This window comes from Peromyscus leucopus, chromosome 3 (assembly GCF_004664715.2).
Source record: "Peromyscus leucopus breed LL Stock chromosome 3, UCI_PerLeu_2.1, whole genome shotgun sequence".
NCBI lineage: Eukaryota > Metazoa > Chordata > Mammalia > Rodentia > Cricetidae > Peromyscus > Peromyscus leucopus.
The window spans coordinates 17537995-17560086 of NC_051065.1; the positions used below are offsets into that span (position 1 = coordinate 17537995).

General features: G+C 41.0%; 1 protein-coding gene across 8 annotated transcripts in view; it reads left to right on the top strand.

Moving 5' to 3' along the window:
* The window catches only part of Ica1 (islet cell autoantigen 1), a 143278-nt gene that overhangs the window by 23550 nt on the left and 97636 nt on the right, over nt 1-22092 (top strand). For 3 of the 8 annotated variants that reach the window (XM_037203514.1, XM_037203513.1, XM_037203516.1), the window contains exons 3-6: nt 1799-1964; nt 7720-7792; nt 14660-14783; nt 20086-20302. In XM_037203514.1, coding sequence (XP_037059409.1) covers nt 1799-1964; nt 7720-7792; nt 14660-14783; nt 20086-20302 — 580 coding nt within the window. The remainder of the gene's footprint in view (nt 1-1798; nt 1965-7719; nt 7793-14659; nt 14784-20085; nt 20303-22092) is intronic. The other 5 variants (XM_028869860.2, XM_028869857.2, XM_028869855.2 and 2 more) reach the window with 3 other exon arrangements.

Below are 22092 nucleotides of genomic sequence, written 5' to 3' on the forward strand. Positions count from 1 at the left end.
TGAGCTGGCTCCATCTCAGCACCCTCACAGTGACGGCCATAACCTGGGATTCTCAGTAGTTACCCATTTAGGGACTAGATAGCCCTAAGATGTAGGTAGACCCTTTCAGAGCTCAGCTTTGTGGGCTTGCTGTAGATACACTGCAAAGTCTCACTTTTCATTCTGTGTCCTTAACAGTTTGAAACCTGAAGTTCCCATTTTTTAAATGATGGGTGTATAAGGTGCTTAGTGGACTTCTAAAGCACTCCCGTCATTTTTGTTTGTTTCGTTTTTGTTTTTTAACTCCAAATGGAACTTTTTTCTGTTGATCTATAATTATTGAACTCCCCCCCCCCAAAAAAAAAAAAGATCCAATACAAAGTCCATCATCTCATTTTTTTAGAATCCCATTTCCCTAAAATAATCTATTTGGGCTAGATCCTTCCAATCTTTTAACATGTGCATTATATAGAGATGTCATCTATTTCATATAAGGTATAACTGTTTTATCTTATTTTCTCTAATATGGAACCAAAATAATCTCTTAGCTAATTAAGAAAGATATAAATATCACTCTCACAGAATCCTACCTCTTTCACCAAAGATAAGTATCATTAAAGACACTCTCAGACAGGTTTTCTGACTTTCTAAGACTAAAATGTCAACTTATAAAGTTGACATTATACGTAAGCATAATGGACTTACAGATGAAGAGTATAAGTCATCAAGGTTGAGATACAGCATCTTGCTCCAATCTTATAAAGCAGCTCCTGCTTTAGAACATCAGCTTGGCACATCTAGAGTGCTGGTGGGCTAGGGTGGGAGGAAGGAGGATTTGTTTGGGGGTTGGGCTTTTGTAGCAGGAACTGAAGCAACTGGATGTGGACAGAGCTAGGAGGAGGGATGGAGCACTAAGAGCAAACTTCCTATCATTATTTGGGGCCCTCTGGTCACTTTTAGGGAGTTCGATGTCATTATCAGTTGTCTTCTAATTCTTCTTTACATATATTATATTTGCTTCTCATTACAGTCTTCCTAAGGAGTGACTTCCTTTCTATATTTTAAGCATTTATGTTGAAGAATTTAGTTTTTATCACCCAGAAATCTCTAACAGATTATAGAATTTAATTTTTTACTTTATTGTTTTAATACCAATTAATGTTAAATCTACACTCTTAATAAAGTTTAAAGTGCATGATTTGTATTGTTAACTATAGGTTCAGTGGTGGCAGATCTCCAGAACCTACTCATTTCAACATCACTGAAACCTTAAGACTTGATTAGCCATTCCCCACGTTTCCCTCCCCCCAAACCCAGCCACCATTCTTCTCCCTGACTGAGTCTGACGGTTTTAGATGCCTCTGTAGCAGATTATAGACATGCTATTTTTCAGCCCCTTATCTCCTTTCCTGCTGTCACCTCACTGTGGCATAATGGAAGTGTGGAGAGATGTGCTGCTGTCTGTCCTTATCTCTGACTCACGGGGCTGTCCTGAGCTAGTTATTGGCTTCCTTGGCCTTGTTCTTTCTACCCACTAAAGGAGTATGCCCAACCTAAGATACACATATACATTCTTTCTGATGCTCAATTTCCTGATTTTCTTAAGATTCAGAATTTTTCCACTCTAATTTTTTTTAATTTGTGGAGTGAGAAAGAATTAATTGATTTTCATGATATAATAACCCCATAAGAAAGCACTTGTGTGCTTATCAATAATGTAAATGTACACTAGAAAGTCATAGCTATCTAAAATACTTTATAGTGTACTATCTTAATCCTTCTGAGAGCCGTGAGTAAGATAGCTCTCTCCTGTTTCTAGCAGTTATTCCTGGGAGCTGCAGGACCGGTTTGCTCAAGATAAGTCAGTTGTCAACAAGATGCAACAGAAGTATTGGGAAACGAAGCAGGCCTTTATCAAGGCCACAGGGAAGAAGGAAGATGAGCATGTTGTTGCCTCTGATGCAGACCTGGATGCCAAGCTAGAGGTAGGCTCTTCAGAGCTCTTGGGCCCAGCAAAGCTACCTTGCAAGAGTCAAGACCTTGGAGTGAACTTTCTAGATGGTCTTAGTTTGCTCACATTAGACAGTGAGAAAAACCTTGGATCAGATCAATTCAATCCTTGTATAGTTTTTAATCTACAAAATCTGGCCCCAGCATACCTCTCTTAATGTGTTTTCAAGCACTAAATTGGAATGCATGGTGTATGGTAAATTCAAGGAAGTGTTTGTTGAAATATCAATCACAATAAAAAATCTGGTCATTATATCTGAGAAACTAAAATTGAACACTAAAGCCAGGCAAATGTTTAGTCAACAACAAACAAAATGACCCCTAGAGTAGAGTCTAGTAAGGTTGTTACTAAGCCATGGAAAATTTTAAAATGAATTAAGCAGATATTTAGTTAAACTATGTAGCAAATGAGTTAATATCCAGTTGTGTTGTGGAATATCTGTTTACACTGTGAAGATGTGTCTTTTCCAAGGTGCCTTCTGATTGCTTTAATAAAGAGCTGAATGGCCAATAGCTAGGTGGGAAGAGGTTAGGCGGGACTTCCAGGGACAGAGAGGACTCTAGGAAGGAGAAAGGCAGAGACACCAGCCAGACCCAGAACTTGTGGGACACACAGAATGGGGCAGAGCTAGAAGCCACATGGTAGGACATAGATTAACAACAAAAAATGGGTTAATTTAAATTATAAGAGCTAGTGGGACAAACCTAAGCTAAGGCTGAGCTTTGGTAATTAATAATAAGTCTCCATGTCATTACTTGCAAGCTGGTTGGCAGGACAGAGAAAGACTCATTGCACAGTTGATCTACAGCATTAGTATGAGTAGAAGGTCTTGCTGGACATTTTTGCCTGTAGTTTTCCTTACTTTTTGAAAGCAAACAGTAATTCTGTGAGTGGCAGGTCACTGAGGAATACTATGTTCCTTGGATGATAGTCAGTAGAATCTCTTAAGTTTAATATGGCAGCTAAAGTTAATGAGTTTAATGAGTTCGTGAGTTTGCAATTAAAAGCTGAAAATTTCAAAGCCTTTTCTAGAATGGTCATTGAGTTAGAGCAAAGGACTAAGGGGACATCCATGGTAGCTGTCAGTTACAGAACAATGTCTCCTGTGTGGAAGAGGAGCACACTCATACTATGAATCTGAGGGCCGAGGCAAACCAAGACTGGACTTTCTAAGGTTTAGGTTAATGAGAGATGGGCTGACTTTGAGAAAGTAGATGATTTCCTATACAGTGGGATCTGAGCTGCTGTTGCCCCTGCAATAAGAATGCTTACTTGTTCCAGCTATTATGAAGGTTACATTGGGTATAATTCAAGGTATGGTAGTATTTATTGAGTGCTTATCATCCTGACAACCTGCTTTCTGAATGCTCCTGACATACCTGGCCTCTGCCTCCTTCCCCTGGGTCTCACTTTCTTTTTTTTTCTTTCTACCACTCTTATATTATTCATTTCATGTTCCAGCCATTATGGCTTTTTCTCAGATCTCTGGGTACAACCAGCTAGTTCAGACTCGTCAAAGCAGTTTCTGTGGTCTGCCTGAACACGTTCGCCCCATATCTTTCCTTGACTGACTCATTTTCATAGTTCTCACAGCCTAAAAGTCACTTTGAAAAACCTTACCTCACCATGCTGTTCAAAGTCCCTGGCTATCTACCCACAGAACAGCTGTTCACTAACACATGGCCTAGCTTTATTTTGCTTGTAGTACTCATTTCTGCAACAGAAATCCCTCTGCTGGGGAAAACAGGAAGTCTAAACCCTTTGGATTCATGGTCCCTGGGAAAACCTCAGGTGTAAGTTTGTTTGCCTGCCTTTTTTCCAGTAGAAGGTCAAATTCCGTGTTAGCATTAATCACCGCTGTGTCCCCAGCCTGTCCCAGGCACAGTTTCCAACTGAATGACTGTGTAAATACTCACTGTATATTAATACAAACAGTATCAGTTCTCAGCCCTTTTTCTCCTGTCATTGGAAATTGTGAAATTAAAGCTGATGGGGTGCTGTTTCACAAGAGACTACCATGGAACAGAGTAGAGAGAGGAAGTGTCTTTTCTGATGTTTGTATCGTAAATACAGTTTAAACCATTTTAAGTTGTATGTGCTTTTCATGTCTCAGAGATTTTTTTTAAACAAGCTAGTAAATACAAGCATTATCCAAAAAGCTAAACTTGGCATCATGGTAGCCCTGAAATCCCAGAACTCTGGAGGTTAAAGCAGGAAGATTGACAGTGTGAGCTTCACAGCCAGACCCTGTCTCAAAGATATAGTAATTTAATATTTAATTTAATTTGCTACTGTCTTAAACATTATATTTATGTGGAGGTTTTTGCAGCAGGATTTTTATTGAAGCAATTATGCTTTCATCTAAATAGCTGCTGTCTTAGACCACACATCCAAAGCATTTGGCCTGTGGCTTAGTGTTTTGCCCACCAGAGGGATTTCTGTTGCAAAAATGCTAATAGAGGTATGGATATTTATAGAGAGACTGGGTCCCCCAGTAGAACATGAGAATGATGTGCAAACTATTATGGAGTGTTCTCACACTGAATTCTCTGCAGAAGGCTAGTTTACTCTGCTGGTCCAGAAAATGTGTACCCATACCAAGCTTTCTTAATAGATTAAGAGCAAGGGAAATGTTTGATGTGTAAGCACAAAGATCTGAGTTTGGATCTCCAGCACTCATGTAAAAACAGGACATGGTAGTGGGGGGCGGGCAGAGGCAGTAAGATCCTGGGGGCTTGCTGGCCAGCCAGGCAGGGAGAGACCTTGTCTCAGACAATAAGATTGTAAGCCATTGTGATGATTCAGTGAGTAGGAGTACTTGCTGTGCAAGGCGATAACTGAAGTTCGATCCTCAGAACCCACTGCAGAATGAGAGAACTGACTCCTGAAAGTTGTCTTCTGACCTCTACCTGCATACCTGCACAGTGTGGTAAACACACACACACACACACACACACACACACACACACACACACACACTATGGACAAAATTTAAAAATAAGGTGGTTTGCCACAATAGAAGATACACATTGACCTCTAGCCTTCTTATACACATGCAAATGTCAAATAAATAAATATAGCCAGGCAGTAGTAGCGCAAGCCTTTAATCCTAGCACTCAGGAAACAGAGGCAGGCAAATCTCTGTGAGTTCAAGGCCAGCCTGGTCTACAGAGTGAGTTCTAGGACAGGCTCCGAAACTACACAGAGAAAACCTGTCTTGAAAAACCAAATAAGTAAATAAATATGTATATAGCTGAAAGTTTTCCTGTGTCCTGCCTGGTCTGCAGCCTCTCAGACCCAAATAAACACACAGAGGCTTATATTAATTAAAACTGCTCATCCATTAGCTCAGGCCGACAACTGACTACCTCTTACACTTACACTCAGCCCATTTCTGTTAATCTATATGTTACTATATGTTCTGTGGCTTTACCTGTGTGCTATGGATGACGGGAGGGCATCTCCTGACTCAGCCTTCCTCTTCCCAGAATTCTCTTTGTCTGCTTATCCCACCTATATTTCCTGCCTGGCTATTGGCCAATCAGCATCTTATTTATCAATCAATCAGAGCAACACATTTTCACAGCATACAAAAAGACATTCCCCCACCAAATATAAAGATAAATATAGTTATTCTACTGCAATGAATAGAAGTTAATACATAAATATGCTCAGGTTTTGTCTTTTGATAGCTGCCAGAGCAGAGTGGACTATATTGATGATGAAAATGCTTGCATTGAGTGTGGTTCACAAGTGCATACAATTGTCAAAACTCATAGAACCTAACATTCCAGAGCTGGGCATTTTGTTGCACCTAACTAATATCTTGATCTTAAAAAGTCAGAAGTAACAATGGACCACACGGTTACTCCTATAGAATCTGAATGCATTGGTTCTTACACTGGTGGTCTGTGGCCCAGAACACTGCTGTTAGCATCTGCAAAGCAACAAATTCTGATGGTTTTCTGATTTTTTTTTAAATGAGGAAAAACTTTTTTTTACCTAAACAGGTTGAGGATATAATTTAATAAATAAGCAAATTTGTTTCTTCATTAATAGAATAAAACAAACTTTATTCTATTAAATATTGCTAAGAACGGATTATAAGATTTTTAAATTCATTCACTACTTCTGTTAGGTAATTTGGTTATATGTATTTTGAAGAGATCATCTGTTTCCACTCAAATATTGAAGTGCTTTATGATACCAAGACGTATTTTTATGTTGGCATGGCTAGTAACTGTATACGAAGAGGAAAATCCTTGGCTTGCCTCACTGAGTGGCTCCATAGGGGCAAGATGTTTATCGGCTTCTGTAACTGATACCTGCCATGGTCTCTGAGTCCATGGACAGGGGTTTGAGAAAGTATGAAGTCTGTCATATTAGTCAGCTTTCTGTCATTGCAGCAGCTATCGTAGAGTTAAAAGGAGAAACGGTTATTTTTGGCTCAAGGTTACTCAGTCCCATTGCTTCTAGTGATCTGATGAGGGAGCTTATCATGACAAGAAATCTGCTTACTTTATAATAGCCTGGAAACAGAGAGAAGCCTGGAGTCCTAACACCCCATCAAGGGTGTGTCCTCTATGGCCTCATTTCCTTCCACTACGCTCTCCTTCTTAAAAGTCCTACCACTTCCTACAGGCAGACAGCCTTTAGCATAGGGCTTTGGGGAGACATTTACTCTCCAAAGCAAAACATCTCTTATTATTCTTGAGTGATGTCATTTTCTGAAGGAAAGACCAAGGCTGCTCTATTAGTTGGGGTTCTCTAAAGGAACAGAACTAATAGAAAGAACATATGAAAGGGGATTTATTAGAGTGGCTTTTTGTGGTCTGGCTAGTCCAACAAAGGAAAGACTGAGAACACAGTGGTTGCCCCGCCTACAAGGCTGGATGTGTCAACTGGTCTTTCGTCTACATTAGGTCCTAAAGAAGTAGGTTCTCCACCAGCAAAGGAATGCCCCAGCAGTAGTATACATGAACTTGCCAGTGAGGGTGAGGGCAAGCAAGTGAAAAGCAAAAATTTCCTTCTTCCATGTCCTTGTATGTAGGCTGCCACTAGAAGGTATGGCCCAGGTTTAGGGTAGGCCTTCCCACCTCAAATGATCCAATCAAGAAAATTCCTCACAGGTGTGCCCAGCCATTTGGGTTTTAATTGATTCCAGATGTAGTCAGCTTGACACGCAACATCAGCTATCACAAAACTACCATGAGTTCAAATCTAGTTAGATTCTTTTCAATACAGTTCCCCTGCCTTCTCCCTAAGTTTCTTCATCATGGCCATAGTGTGGCATGAGGTTGTCTCACTATGTATTTTGTGATATTACTAGGAAATGGGTGTTAATGTTTGTTCTTAGCTCAACACCATTTTAAAACATGTCTTGATAGACAACATTCTGCCAATTGATTTTTGTTTGCTTAATCCAGTTGCTTACACGTGCTGTAAAATATAAATAAATAAAATATAAATATGATATGTTATGTTTTTCATCTGTTATTTCAAGAGTTGAGGAAATAACCGTTCTGTAGAACTTAATAACAGAGATGGTCAGTTTCAGTGAGTACAGATTTTAGGTCATTGATCATTCTCTATGTTTTACTACATATGACATCAAATAGAATTTTGAGGGTCTTGCTTTTAGCAGAAAAATGGAGTATTGTGGTTTTATTCAAGTATATTTTACTTGCACTGTTGTCGGTTTCACAGCATTTTATCGTGTTTTATTGCAGTTATTCCATTCAATTCAGAGAACCTGTTTGGACTTGTCTAAAGCGATTGTACTCTATCAAAAGAGAATATGTTGTAAGTATGACTTAAGTATGATATTGAGCAAATGGTGAGAAAAAGCAGGATATTTTGCCTTAATGTATCATATAATAAGTTCAGGAACTACTTAGGGGGTGTGTCTTTGTTCTTTCAAATGTGAGGGAGACCTCTACTAGTTTTACGTTTGATTTACTTAGGCCCTTTACTTTTCAAAACTAGTATCCGGCTAGGGGAACTTTTTACTGGATCATCATGAATTTGGACATACTGTTTACTATCCCAACTATAAATATACTTTTGGTTCTATATTTCAGACTTTTTGATTTGGAGTTATTTTTGATTTCCATTTTTTTTTTTTTAATGACCAGGTAGGGAGAGGATGCACAATTAGTTAATTCATTGATTATATTTTATGGACAGAACTTCCTAATGAGCATTTCTTATGTTACATTATAATGTGCTGAGTTAAAATTATGTCTCAACAATGGGACAAGAGAGATGATGCAGCAATAAAGAGCACATATTGTTCTTCCATTAGACCGGAGTTTGGTTCCCAACACTCACATTGAGCAGACCATAGACACATGTGACTCCAGTTACAAGGGATACAGTGCCCTCTTCTGGCCTCTGTGGGCACCTATACCATATGTTATTTACACACACACACACACACACACACACACACACACACACACACACACACACTATGTCCCAGCAATGAAGTGGTCTTCGGATTGTGTCAGCAGGGGTTGCCTGTTGGTTTGTGGGTGAGCCATGTCATCACAGTTGGGAAAGGAAGGAAGAGTTCTGTACTGCTTAGACTGATCAAGATCACGACTTTGATGGAGGACTAAAAATAGAACCACTAATGTGAAGGTGTTGCTATACAGCTGCCATAGAGAAGAAATATAGCAAATTTCTGTGAACTGACATGGGTTGATTTTTAAGGTAGCATTTTAAACAAAAGAAAACTAGCATACATACATGTAGCATGCTGCCAGTTGTACAGGAAAAGGGGAATTAATAAAATATAAATGTGTAAAAAGAAGGACACATGCAAATATGTAGAAGTAACCAACCGTCTTATTAAATAAGAAACACAGAACCAATGTAAAAGAGAAAGCCGAGAGGTCAGAGCTCAGAGCTAAAATCTTACCCTTCCTCCTGTGAGCTCCTAGCTTCCCGAAAAAGAGCTATTTCCTGTGTGTAAGTTATTTCATAGTTTTTGTTCTGCCTTCTCATTGGTTGTAAACCCAAACACGTGACTGTCTCATCACTGTCTGTATGTACAGCCCCCCAGGTCTTAAAAGCATATGTCTCCAATGCTGGCTGTATCCATGAACACACAGAGATCTACCTAGCTCTTCTACCAAATGTTGGGATTAAATGCGTGTGCCACCACCGCCACACTCTTGCTATGGCTCTATTAGCTCTGACCCCCGGGCAACTTTATTTATTAACATACAATTGAAATCACATTTCAGTACAATTAGAATACCACCACACAAATATTACAAAGAGCATGCACACTGTGCTGAAGAAATTCAGGAAAGAGAAATCACCAGTGAAAGGAATTAGATCTCATTTGAGCAGGGAGTTCATGAGAAAGAGCCAGGAGGAAGGAGGGATGGGTAAGAGCAGGGTGCTAGAGATGACGGTGTAGCTTTATCCCAGCAAGGTGAACAGTAATTCTGACTCCTAAGACCTTAGTGATGTTTTACACACTCACAAAATACCTAAACAGGACCTGGGGGGCGGGACAGAGAGTGGGATACAGACAGTCGCTGATGGACCGAATTGCACTGCAGGTAACATCACTGTGCTGGGTGGATGAGAAAGAAGAGAATTAACGTCAATAACTGAAAAGGCAGTATTCTTGGAAGGGGAGTAAGAATCAACACAAAAGGAAATACACACAAAAACTGGAGCAGATAATTAATTTATTGAACCTAAGTAAATGGACCAGCAATTCTAAAACTACTATAGGTATGCATGGGAGGTTAAGCAACTAAATGTAGTGTAGTTGAGAGTCTGTAAAACAGGCTGCAGGTCAGGGAAGAAGGTGCTCTACTGCACACGTGGGGAGTGGATGAAGTCATTGCCGTGAACCTGGGCAGGTCCATATGCACAGAAAGGCACACAGATGGGCACGTCTGCCTGGGCTGGTACATTTGTGTCTTCCCTGCCTCGAAGCATCTGGAAGCACCAAGAGCCCATAGCACTGAGTACGCCTAGCATTCAAATCTTGTTTTCTACATACCCCTTTTCACACCTTTGGGGAAGTGACTGACTTCAGGCTTGGTACATGGACATTAAAGATGAGTCTGGAATGTCTTGCAGTACCAGAACTTAAAAAGTCCTTGAGAAGGGATGGAGACTTAAAGGACACAGAAGTAAGTCTGTAGTCAAATCAACAAGATAAATAATGACAGTAATAAAGTATAAATCATAAGAAGTATAAGTACTGATTATGTCTATATGGAGATAGATGGACAGGTAGACAGATGGATTAGTCCTTGCCTTGGTGTAAACTGAAAAGATAAAATAAACCCTTTCCCCCTGGTTTGGTTTCTGTTACTGTGAGATGAATAGTGTGACCAAAAGCAACTTGGGGAAAAAAGGGTTTATTTCATCTTACAGTCCATCATGAAGGGAAGTCAGGGTAGAGACCTGGGGGCAGGAACTGAAGCAGAGGCCATGGCAAACGCTGCTTACTGCCTTGCTCTCGCCTGCTTTTGCTCAGCCAGCTTGCTGATACAACCCAGGAGCATCTGCCCAGTTTGGCATCACTTCCACGTTAATGTAGGCTTGACCCTTCCACATTAATTAATTGCAGACATGCCCCTTAGGCCAATACGATGGAGGCAACTCCTCTAATGGATGTTCCATCTTGTAACTCTGGGCTACTCTTAGAAGGTGTCAAAGTCTTAAAATGCAAGGCAGTATGAGGAACTGTCAGGGCTTGAAGAAGATGGAGACCCAATACCTTGTTGCTATGTGGGATCCAGGGCTAATGTCTGGAACAAAAAAAGAAAAATAATGGAAAATCGGATATAAGTCCAAATAAGGACTATACTTTAGTTGATAGAATTGAATCTATGTTTTCTGGTTTTGAACCTTGTGCCATAATAATATAAGATAAATGAGAGGAGGAGCTAGGGATGGGTATAGCATAATTCTGAATACTCTTGGTATTTTTTAAGTCTACCATTATGTTAAAAGAGTTAAGGAATCATAGGTCGGATCATATTGCCACTCGCTTTAGAACACTGCATACAAACTTATCACAGTTTATAAATTAGGAACAGTCTAGTCCCAGCTTACCCCTTGGGCCCCATTTCCTTTGCCTTCCAGACTCCAGGAGGTCTTTTGCACTCAGTGTGTCCCCTGCTCAGAGTGTCTCTGCCCTAATAATACCAAGAATGCCTCTTTGTCACTCAGAACTCAGCTGCTTCTAGAGCCTTCCCTTACTACTCAGTCGAAAGCAGTCACTGTCTTACTCAGTTTCTCTGGCATTTTTCCTTTTGTGCCCTGTGTCTGTGGTTATGTGTGTTTCCTTTTCTGTTGCCCACCACTTGGATGTGAACTCTGGAGGGGTGGGGACAACCTATGTCTCCTTCCTCACTACTGGATTAGCTGTAAATCTGGACAGTTGATTAACACTGCTAAGGAGAAGGTTTTCATAGTTCTTTAGCCACTTTTTATCTTTAAAGGACGCATCTGAAAATATAATCAGCAAGTAAATGTGAGTGGGTTCTTATTTGAAATGTTACGGCCTAGTTAATTGAAACTTTCGAACAAGTGCAGTCTTTGATGTATATTTGATAATATACATGTTGCATGAGAATGACCATCTTGTCTGGCCTTGACTCTGATGGAGCTCAAGCTGTCTTCAGAGCTCTGCCCATTAATCAGGTCAGCACAGGAAAATCAAGCCTGTTTGCAACCAAGTTTAATCCTCCAGTGCATGAAATGATGAAAATTATCCCTGAACTCTCCAACCGACTTAGATTCTTTACGAGAGACTCACGTCACCAAGTGTTCAGCCAAGTCTACCGAACTGGTTCCTTTGGGACTGAAGTTAAATGTGTTCATTTGTATGTGACTTAGGGTTTTTAAGGTGAAAAAAAGGTGACAGTAGCTTTTAGAAGCAAAAATGGAAATTTTCTCTCCATAGAAAAGAAAAGGTTCTTGGTAGAAATGAATGGATCCCATATCTGTCAATGAAGAGAAAATACATAAGGCATTAGGAAAAAAAATCATGTAGACTTTTTTTTAAGCTACATAAAACTATGGCATGGATATCAAACAAGCATTTAAAATGAAATGTAGTGTGTGCAGGGACAAGGCAAAAATAACAGCTAGTTCAGTTTCACAAACATTTCATTAGTGCCATGGATATGAGATTCTCTGCTTGGCCTGAGAAATACCAAGTCTGGATGTAGTCTCTGAGAAGGCAGAGTTGCATGATGAAGTCAGACACAGGCCGTCTGGGCTCACACTCTCTGACACGTAGCCAACATGGCAAGTGCTGACACATAAGCCCAGAGGACACTGCTGTCCAGAAAAAAAGTGGGACCGGCCACTTGTTAGAAGAAGCCTTCAACTGGGCTTGGATCTGTGAACTTGATTTATTTGCTTTTTTTTTTTTTTTTTTTTTTTTGAGACCAGCTCTCTTCTCCTCAGTAGCCCTGACCGACCCCAATCTCTCAGTCTCTGCCTCTACCTCCTGAATGCTGGGATTATAGGGATACATCACCACAGCTGGCTTAGAGACCTTGGATTTTGAGAGAGAAGTATGGGGAGGGGTATTATTTATCTCATGAAAAAAGGGGGTATCTAAAAGCCTCTCCTTCTGCCTCAGGACTTCCTTCTGCAGCAGGGGACTGCTGAGAAAGAGCTGTAGTCACAAGCAGGCAAGCAGTAGTGAGTCCTTTGGATATATGGTTCCCATTCAACCTTCTATAGTAGTTGTTGGAGAGGTTGGCACTAAGGATGGGGTACCATTTGAAGTGTGGACAGATTGATGAGTTGGTGAAATAGAAGAGCCTTCAGACAACTGTAGAAAACAATCAGCTTTATTGAGTACATGGAGCATGCATTGTGTAAAAGAACTGGTTTTGGGAGACAAGGGTTGTGATGAGGGTCCCATTAGAGCTTCATTCTTGTATTAGGGTAACTGTCATTCAACTCCCACTGTGTCGGTGGAGGTAGTTCTTAGGGGTTGATGTTTGATTCTGGGCAAAGACTGAGTTTACACAGCTGTGCAGCCGTGAAACCCATTGTAATTAATTTTGCTTGACTGCACTCATGTCACTGGACCACTAGCAGTTTGGCTGGAGGGGACACTGTTCTCTGTCTTGAACAGACTTGCCTTATAGAAAGTCCCTAATAGGAACCTGTCCCATTTCCCAGTCATGGCCTTCTTGCCACAGTCTGGATGACTCATGAAAATGGACAAAAATTCTTGACATTTCAGAAGTAGTTACAGAGACAGACTGTATGTATGTGTGCACCTGTAACCTCAATATTCAGGAGGAAGAGACAGAAGGATCTAGAAGGATTGGGAAGTTGAGGCCATCCTGAGCTACAATAGCAAGATTCTGTGTCAAAATACCAAGATTGAGGCTGAAAAGATGGGTCAATGGGTAAAACAATTGCTTTGCAGGCAAAACATGAAAACAAATTAATAGGAAGACTTCAATTTGGATTCCAGTACTCAAAAAGCTGGGTATAGCCCCATGTGCACCTGTTACCCCAGAACTGGGCTAGGTTAGGAGGTGGAGTCAGGAGAATTTCTGGGCTCACTGACCTCTAGCCTAACTCCATGTTTGGTAAGAGACCTGTCTCAAGGGAATAAAACACAGGGTGGTAGAGCAAGACACCCAACATTCCTCTCTGGCCTCAATACAAGAACTGTTACACATATATCATACCATGGAGCTACATCATTACCAGTGATGCAGCTCAATGGTAGAGTGTTTCTATCGTAAGCACAAGGTCCTGTGTTCAGTTCTCAAGCCCTGTGTTTGTGGTGCTGCTGATGATGTATGTTTGGGTCTCTTTGTAACTATTTTTGTGGGTGCTTTGGTTTTTTATAAAATCAGTCCCTAGAATAGGGAGAACACTATTACAAATAATGATGCTGATCATTTTTGTGACTACTTTGTGACCTCCTGAGAATGTACCCTATGCTCCTGATGGTGCAAGAGCAATATCAAAAGAATCATAGAGTTCCTTGACTTGTTATATTTTCTACCAATCAATCTGTAGACAGCATGCGCCAAATCACTGTCCTACTAAATTGCCCCATCTGTACTTGTCTCTAAAAATAAAGCCAAGTTTAAGCATACCCATTTCAGATTTGGTTCCAGCTCTGTATTTTTAAAATTTACCAAATGGTCAACCTGATGGACTACCCACTTTCAGTCCCCACTTCCAACTCCACCTTGCTTCATCATGGTTGAGGGATTTGAGGTGATTTACAAAGGACAGAGTGTATGTAACTCAGACAGCAGAGATCAAAAAGTCAGCAGGAGGAGATAATAGGAGGCAGCCACAAAAGGTCCCCACTGCCAGCCTTGACAAACCCAGCTCCCTCATTTCAACTTGAAGCAGCGCATTATGGACTCACTTTTCAGGACAGAGGTCGTTTTCTGGTTCTGATTACAGGGCACCAATCTCACTGACAGATGTATTCAAGTGAACTTGATCTTTCCTATTGTAAATGGAAGACCAGCATGGAAGTTAAATGGCTGGTGGGGGAGGGCGAGGGACTCACCTTGCAGCCTGCCACTTGGATTTAATTTCCTCTAATCTTTGCCTCTGGAGAGCGGGAGGCCTTGGGATTTGTCTCTCTCACTTTATTTGTTATAAAGATGCTTTCCCTGTTTTCTTCATCAGTCTTGTCTCAAGAAGAAAATGAACTGGGAAAATTTCTCCGATCCCAAGGCTTCCAAGATAAAACCCGAGCAGGAAAAATGATGCAAGCAACCGGCAAGGCCCTCTGCTTTTCCTCCCAGCAAAGGTGTGTGACCTTCTTTGGGGCTGTGCTCTGGGGGATCCAAAGAGAATTTGGATTCACTTCTTCATAAGGGGCAATCGCACAGTCTAGAATGCTTTAGCCTAAGCCAGAGGAGTACTGTTCTGTAGTTGGAGGCTTTCCACTGCCCCCTGATTTAGATAGCACATAGGATTTGTTTTCCTCTTTGCTATTTAATCTTTTTTGTCTTCTGCTCTGTGGGAGGCAGTGTAGATGCCAATCATTGTGAGTGATTGTATTTGACCTTCAAGTTGTTCATAACAACCAGTCTGATCCCCTTTCAGCATTTGATTAAAGCAAGAGCCTAATGAGACCAACTTGAAAGGTTCCCTCTCTGTTCTCTGTGGGCTAATTCATGGCAAAGAGGTGGTGATACCCCAGATCACACTCCTCAGGCCCATGGCCAGCAGCAGCACCTGGGAGCCTGGAGGCCCCACCCCCATTCCTACTAACTCTAACTCTGCATTTCCACCAGATCTGCAATGGATTCTGATGTATGTGAAAGTTTGAGTGTCCCATCCAGTACAGAGGAAATTGTGACTGAACAGTTGGATTTCAAAACACAACCATGACCAATGTTTATGGACTATGTTAAACAATCCTGAACTTTGGTGCCACACAACTGTTCTTTGTGCCAGAGAAAAGAGACTCACTCTCTCCTTCCATACTAACAAGCCCCAGAAAATGTCTCCATTAATATCACACAGAATTATAGCTAAAGAAAGTTTGGCAGGTAGTTTCCAAGATTATTTAAGCTTCAGAAATCCACTTACTCAAGTTGCCCCCCCCACCCCACTCACCCTAACGGCTTTCCCTCCCTGTGATGCAAGAGCAGGTCATTGATTAGCAAGTCACATGAGTGTTCCTATGGAAACCCAAGAAAGATGGAGCAAGAAAAAGGGGACCAGCAATATCGATAGACTTTTCAGTGACCCCAATCTTGGACAGTTTGGATTTTGCTAATGACATTTGGACCCTGGACTTGGAGGCAGTGGCAATGGTCAGAAATGAATGTAGCATTTCCACATTCTCTACCACAGTTTATTATTTTAAAGAGTATTTTCTTATAATCTTGAATTGTATCTTTAATTCTTAAAACAGATCAACCGAAAAAAGAAAAGGTCTGAAAAATTACCTTGATTGGTAATTCTTTGTGTATATGGCCTCATCCAGTCTGGCAAGGAGAATTGATTCCTAGAAAAACAGAGAGTAAATGCTCTTATGTTAAGCATGAAGTACCCCTGATTTCAGTGACAAAAAGTGTGCCCATACACCAAAATTATCTGTTGATGAAAAACAGTGTTCAAACCCAGACCACCTGGAGAGTTACTGTTATTAATCACATTGTTAATTATTATGATATTCAGTTGCAGTCTGGATGATTACGCACCAAAATGATCCCACAAAGTACAAATACAGCATCTTAAGTTAATGTATCCTAATCCACCCTCCCTCCCTCTTTCTCCTCTCTCTCTCCTCTCTCTATCTCCCTCTGTCTCTGTCTCTCTCTTTGTCTGTCTCTCTGTCTCTCTGTCTCTGTCTCTGTCTCTCTGTCTCTCTCTCTCTGTCTCTCTCTCTCTCTCTCTCTCTCTCTCTCTCTCTCTCTCTCACACACACACACACACACACACCAGTAAAAACAATCAACAAAACAATGCAAGTGGTACTTGAAAGTATCTGCCACCGTAGACTAGCAAACTGGAGTCTATGCTAATTTCATGAGGTACTACCAGCTCTGCAGTTTGGAAGGTGGCCTCTTAGACAGGGGCTTTGCTTTCATAGCTGCTCACCAGCCATATGATGTCCCACCTAGTACTCCTAAATGTAAAGGAAGCAGGAAAACTACATGAAATTCTTCTGCACTTGAATTCTTAGTTGAGTGAACATGATTTAGAGTATTCTAGAATATGGTTTTTTTTTAAAGATTTATTTTAATTGTATGTGCACAGGAGTGCAGATTACTGTAGAGACCAGTGGAGGGTTCAGATCCCCTGGAGCTAGAGGTACAGGCAGTTGTGAGCCATCTGACATGGGTCCTGAGAGTCAGACTTGAGTCCTCCACAAGAGCTGTATATGCTCTTAACCGTTAAACCAACTTTCCAGCCCACAGAATGTTTTTAGCATGAACGGCACCATAGCAGATGGTTTTTGTATGCTATAGTGTATGATGATAATTTTGCAAATTGTTATTTTATTAAACAATGCTAACCTTTTCATATTCTAATGTATGCATCTATAATAACATAAACAAAAAGCCAAATTAAACAAACACAAAAAGCAACTCCACGAGATTCTCTTACCTGAGCGTTCTCTGATACACTTGAGCCCTCTCTTTCACTTTTTTCTTAAGGATGTGGTTTTGTTTGTGTGTGTGTGTGTGTGTGTGTGTGTGTGTGAGAGAGAGAGAGAGAGAGAGAGAGAGAGAGAGAGAGAGAGACACAGAGAGAGAGAGGGAGAGAGACAGAGACAGAGAGAAAGACAGAGAGACAGAGAGAAAGACAGAGAGGGGGGAGAGAGAGAGAGAGGAGAGGGAACGTTGTGTGTGGGTACCCAAGAAAAGAAGGCATCCAATACCCTGGGAGCTGGAGTTACAGGAGGCTCTAACCTGCCCACCCTGGGTGCTAGGAACGGACTTGGGTCTTCTGCAAGAACAGTCCTCACTTTCAACCACTTTTACGCAGGCCCTCTCTTTACTTTTTACCATTCCCTACGAAAGGACAAATATCTTAGAGTAGCCCTTTGGTTCTTTCCACTGGGTAAATTTTCATAAATGAAATGGTGGGCCAGTCTTGCATTGGAGGATGATATTTTCATTTAGTAAAAATGATATTTTTTCTTGGTCTAAACTCATTTTCTTACACTCCAGTGTAATGATTTTCACCATTCTGATTTATATGAATTAGCTTTATGGCAGTGGCGCTCATCCTTTCATACAGTTCCTCATGTTGCGCTGACGCCCCAAGCATAAAATTAATTTCATTGCTACTTCATAACTGTAAGTTGCTTCTGTTTTAAATCATAATGTAAATATCTGATATGCAGGCTATCTGATATGTTACCTCCAAGGAGGTCGAGACCCACAGGTTGAGTATCATGGTCTTATGGAGTGATAGTAGGGATGAGGGCAGATAAGGTTGTTTTGTGTGCCTTTTGATTTTCAAACATCATGTTATTGTAACTTTAAAGGTAGCTGTATAACTTCCAACATTCCAAGGGATCAAGAGCATTCTATTCACAATATTCATTTTCAGCAAATGGAGGAAAATATATGCAATCAAAAGGAAGAGAAAAGGAGTCAGAAAGTGAGCAGCAGCCTCAAGGAGCCATCTGAGGGCTGTTTATGTCTTTAAATAGAAGTCCTCTGTGTTATAAACCTTCATGCTAGTGACTTACTTGTTAGGCATTGCTTCTGCTACACATTCTGTTGGATGAAAGGCAAGTATTAAATTTAAACCACCAGAATAAAACACAAACTTACTTCATGGCACAGAGATGTGACTTTTTGAGAAGACTTCTTTTTTTTTATATAGATGTATCTATTTATTCTGTATACAGTGTTCTGCCTGCAAATATGCCTGCATGCCAGAAAAGGGCACCAGACCTCATAATAGATGGTCGTGAGCCACCATGTGGTTGCTGGAAACTGAACTCAGGACCTCTGGAAAAGCAGCCAATGCTCTTAACCTCTGAGTCATCTCTCCAGACATCTAGGTAGGGTCGTGTGGGCAAGCTGCTGTCATAGATGTGTTTAACACTTAAAACAATACATCACAGATGAAAGGAAAGATGGAGAAAATGGCAAAGGAGATTTTTTTCTTTAGGTTTATTGTGGCATTTATAATTTTAGAGTTCTGCACATGGGTGAGGCATTGGATGAGATGCCAGGAGCCGACTTCAGCTCACTAACACCATCATTCCCTTTGGCTGAGGGACCTGGTATATGAATGGGATCTTAAATGGTCATCTTATGTTTAGCGTTTGCACCTATGTCCCGAAACTTCCTCAGGAATGTGTTGTGTGGCTGGAGAGAGGGCTGAGTGCCTGAGTGTGTGTCGTTCCTGCCGAAGCCCCGAGTTTGATTCTCAGCACCATATCAGGTGCCTCACAATCACCTGCAACTCCAGCTCCAGGGAGTTCACAACTAGCTGCCAAGGACACCTGCACTCACACACACAGACACACACATGGATACATTAAAAAGAAAAAATAAGCCTTTCACAAAAGAAAGACTGTGTTTTCAAAGTGTAATTCATCTGACACTGATTCTTTGGTTTCAAATACGGAAGAAGCAGTATTTTGTACCCCAAATAAATATTTTACCTAAAGTTAGGAGACGCCTTCCTTTTTAATGAATAAATAACAGTTTGTTATGGCTGGTGGCTACTGTTATAATAATTTTACACTTGGACAGTGTACATTCATTTCTGGTGTGACGTTTGTTTGTTTACTGGCAATGTTTGAGATGGAACCCAGGCCTTTGCTAGTGCTGGGCAATTGTGCACCACTGAGCTGAAGCTCTGCACCTCCTCCACCCTCCCTCCACCCCCCCTCCCTCCCTCCCTCCTCTCTATCCCACTCCTTTCTTTCTATCTCTCTTTCTTTTAAACCAGGATCTCAAGTAGCCCAGGTCTGCCGAGATTAATCTTGAATTTCTGAGCCTTCTGTCTCCTGCTGGGATTAAACCTGGATCCTACGACCTCTCCTAGTTTGGTATTTTATTTTTATGAGGATTGAACCATATAGTCCATCAGATAATACTGACAGACAGTTGACCCTTAGTAACTGGGCCCTTCTTCTCTCCCAAATCATTTAAAAATGCTTCGGTCCACTAGTCAGCTCTGTTTCTGTTAGAGCAAACTGCAAGTGCTCTGGCCTTTGAGGAGATCAAAATGGCCATGTCCAGGACACCCTAATTATAACTGCCCTATTCCTCCTCATAGGACCCAAACTTCAGGAAGAGAAGAGATAGGGAGTAACCCGGAATAGAAATAGGAATGGCCATGCCTTGACTGCCCTTCATTGACCTAAGATTGGTTTCAACTTCAAACAAACACTGTACAGGCCTGGGGCCACCCCATAACACAAATGGAGAGCTTGCCAGCGGCCCAGTTCATTAAAAACTAAAGGATTAGAATGTGGGCAATCTCTGGATGATTCCCAAGTTCACATACATTTTAATTAATGTCTGCCATGTCTTGATGAAACCTCTGTGTTCTAGACAGTGTTCTAGACATGCAGAACATGTCAGGAATTGAAACTGCTGTTTTCCTTTGTTTCTTGATTGTAGCTATGTCCTCTTGTACAGGTTGGCTTTGCGAAACCCTTTGTGTCGATTTCACCAAGAAGTAGAGACTTTTAGACATCGGGCCATCTCAGATACCTGGTTGACAGTGAACCGCATGGAGCAGTGCCGGACAGAATATAGAGGGGCGTTATTATGGATGAAGGACGTGTCTCAGGAACTTGATCCAGACCTCTACAAGCAAATGGAGAAGTTCAGGAAGGTAGGAAGTTTCTGAGGGTTGTCAAAAGGGGGCACCTGCTAGAAGGCAACCAAGTGTGATTTGAATCCCCCTGGTAAGGAAGACATAACTCAAACACACCAAGGATGCAATTAATCATTGCTGACATTTTTTAAATGTGACAGAATACCAATTAATGTGATATATAATTCTCTAAGGAGAAGAGAAGAGACAGCTGGAAATTGCTGGGATTTAGTAGCTGGTTTTAATTGAAGTCAGATTTTCATATAATGTGCACTTTTTATAAGGTTGTCACTTGCAAATGCCTCTTCATGCATAACTAAAAATCCAGGGTAGATCACACAAATCTAGAAGGTGAGAACAGACTGTTTGGCAAGTCCTTTTAATTGCTAATTCAGTTAAAATTAGTAAAATAATACCAATCCTTTTGTGATGTCTCCAGAGACACTGGGATCTAGTTGTGTGATTAGCTAGAATGGCATTGACCTTACCTGCTGTCAACCTCTTCAGAAATTTCTCTGAGAAAAATAAGAGCCAAAGAGATGAATATTCTCTTAAATTTCCCTGGGAGAATTGGTAAGCAACTGAGAAACAGTCTTCAGTCCCCCCCCCTTTTTTTTTTTTTAAATAAAAAAAACAAAACCACATTGTGTTAGTGTAGCCATTTGGAGCCTTTTGTCACACAGGAATACATCCCACCACTGGGTGGCAGTCATACACTGAGTATTTAATGAACATGTGGAATGATTTTGTTGTGTACAGTGTTTGTTGGTAGTTCTTTGTTTGGGCAACTGGGTGTGTTTTAGGGTGTGAAAGAAAAAAAAAATCAGCCAAATCTTAGGCTTGACATAATATTGTGTCAACTTTCTTAGTCATTTCAACTGATCCATTTGTAATTAGAAGTATTGCTTAAAAGGCTTGGATTCCTTTTGAGGGATGTCACTTTGGAATGATGAGCCTGGAACCTTGGCTGATATGCAGGAGGTTAAGAAGTGTGGGAACAGAGGGATGGAAAGAGCTTCTTGTGCTCAAGACAGTGGTCACCGTTTCTTGACCTAGATATCAGAGCAACGTAAATTCCTCTCAAAAGGAAATTTTCTCTTGGTTTTGTAATTCAGACTCCCTCTCTTGCCATGGGAACCAGCATCATTTTCTCTCTGGTCTTTTGCATGTCAGCATCTGCCTTCTCAGGAAAGCAGGCCATTGTGCCCAGGCAAAGGTGGGACTATAGAGTTTTCCATAGATGATGTAGATGTAGTGGAACTCATCTGAAAGAGGAAAATCGGGCTTCGTGCTAGTAAATAAATTCGATGTTTATGGTTTGGCAACTTCATGCTGGTGAGCCCAGGCTGTTTTGCAAGTTTTCTGACTTTGTAATTAGGCCAGTCATTTCTTTTGTCCTTAATATTTGATTTGGGGGTTGAGGAGAATGGGGTGGATGGGTGTTATAGGAAAGGAAGAATGAGAGAAAAACAAAGCTGCCTCCAGGGCCCAGTGTTGACACTTTTATTTATTGTCACCTTAAAGCTTGCCATAATCAACACGCACTGTCTTTTGTGGATGAGAATGATACCCATGGCAGGTAACTAACCTAAGGTTCAGACAAGGAACTAGAAGGCTGAATCCTTGACAATATGTCGTTTCCCCGCTAGGAGACAAAGAAAAGAAAGTTAATGTACCTGAATGCTGCCAAGGCACTTTCCTAGTAACAACTTGCCGGGGAGCTGTTCATTCGGGACACAGTTGCTGGGTGCCTCCAGTGTGCCAGATGATACAAGTAAACAGTTCCTCTGGATGGCAGAAGACATTTC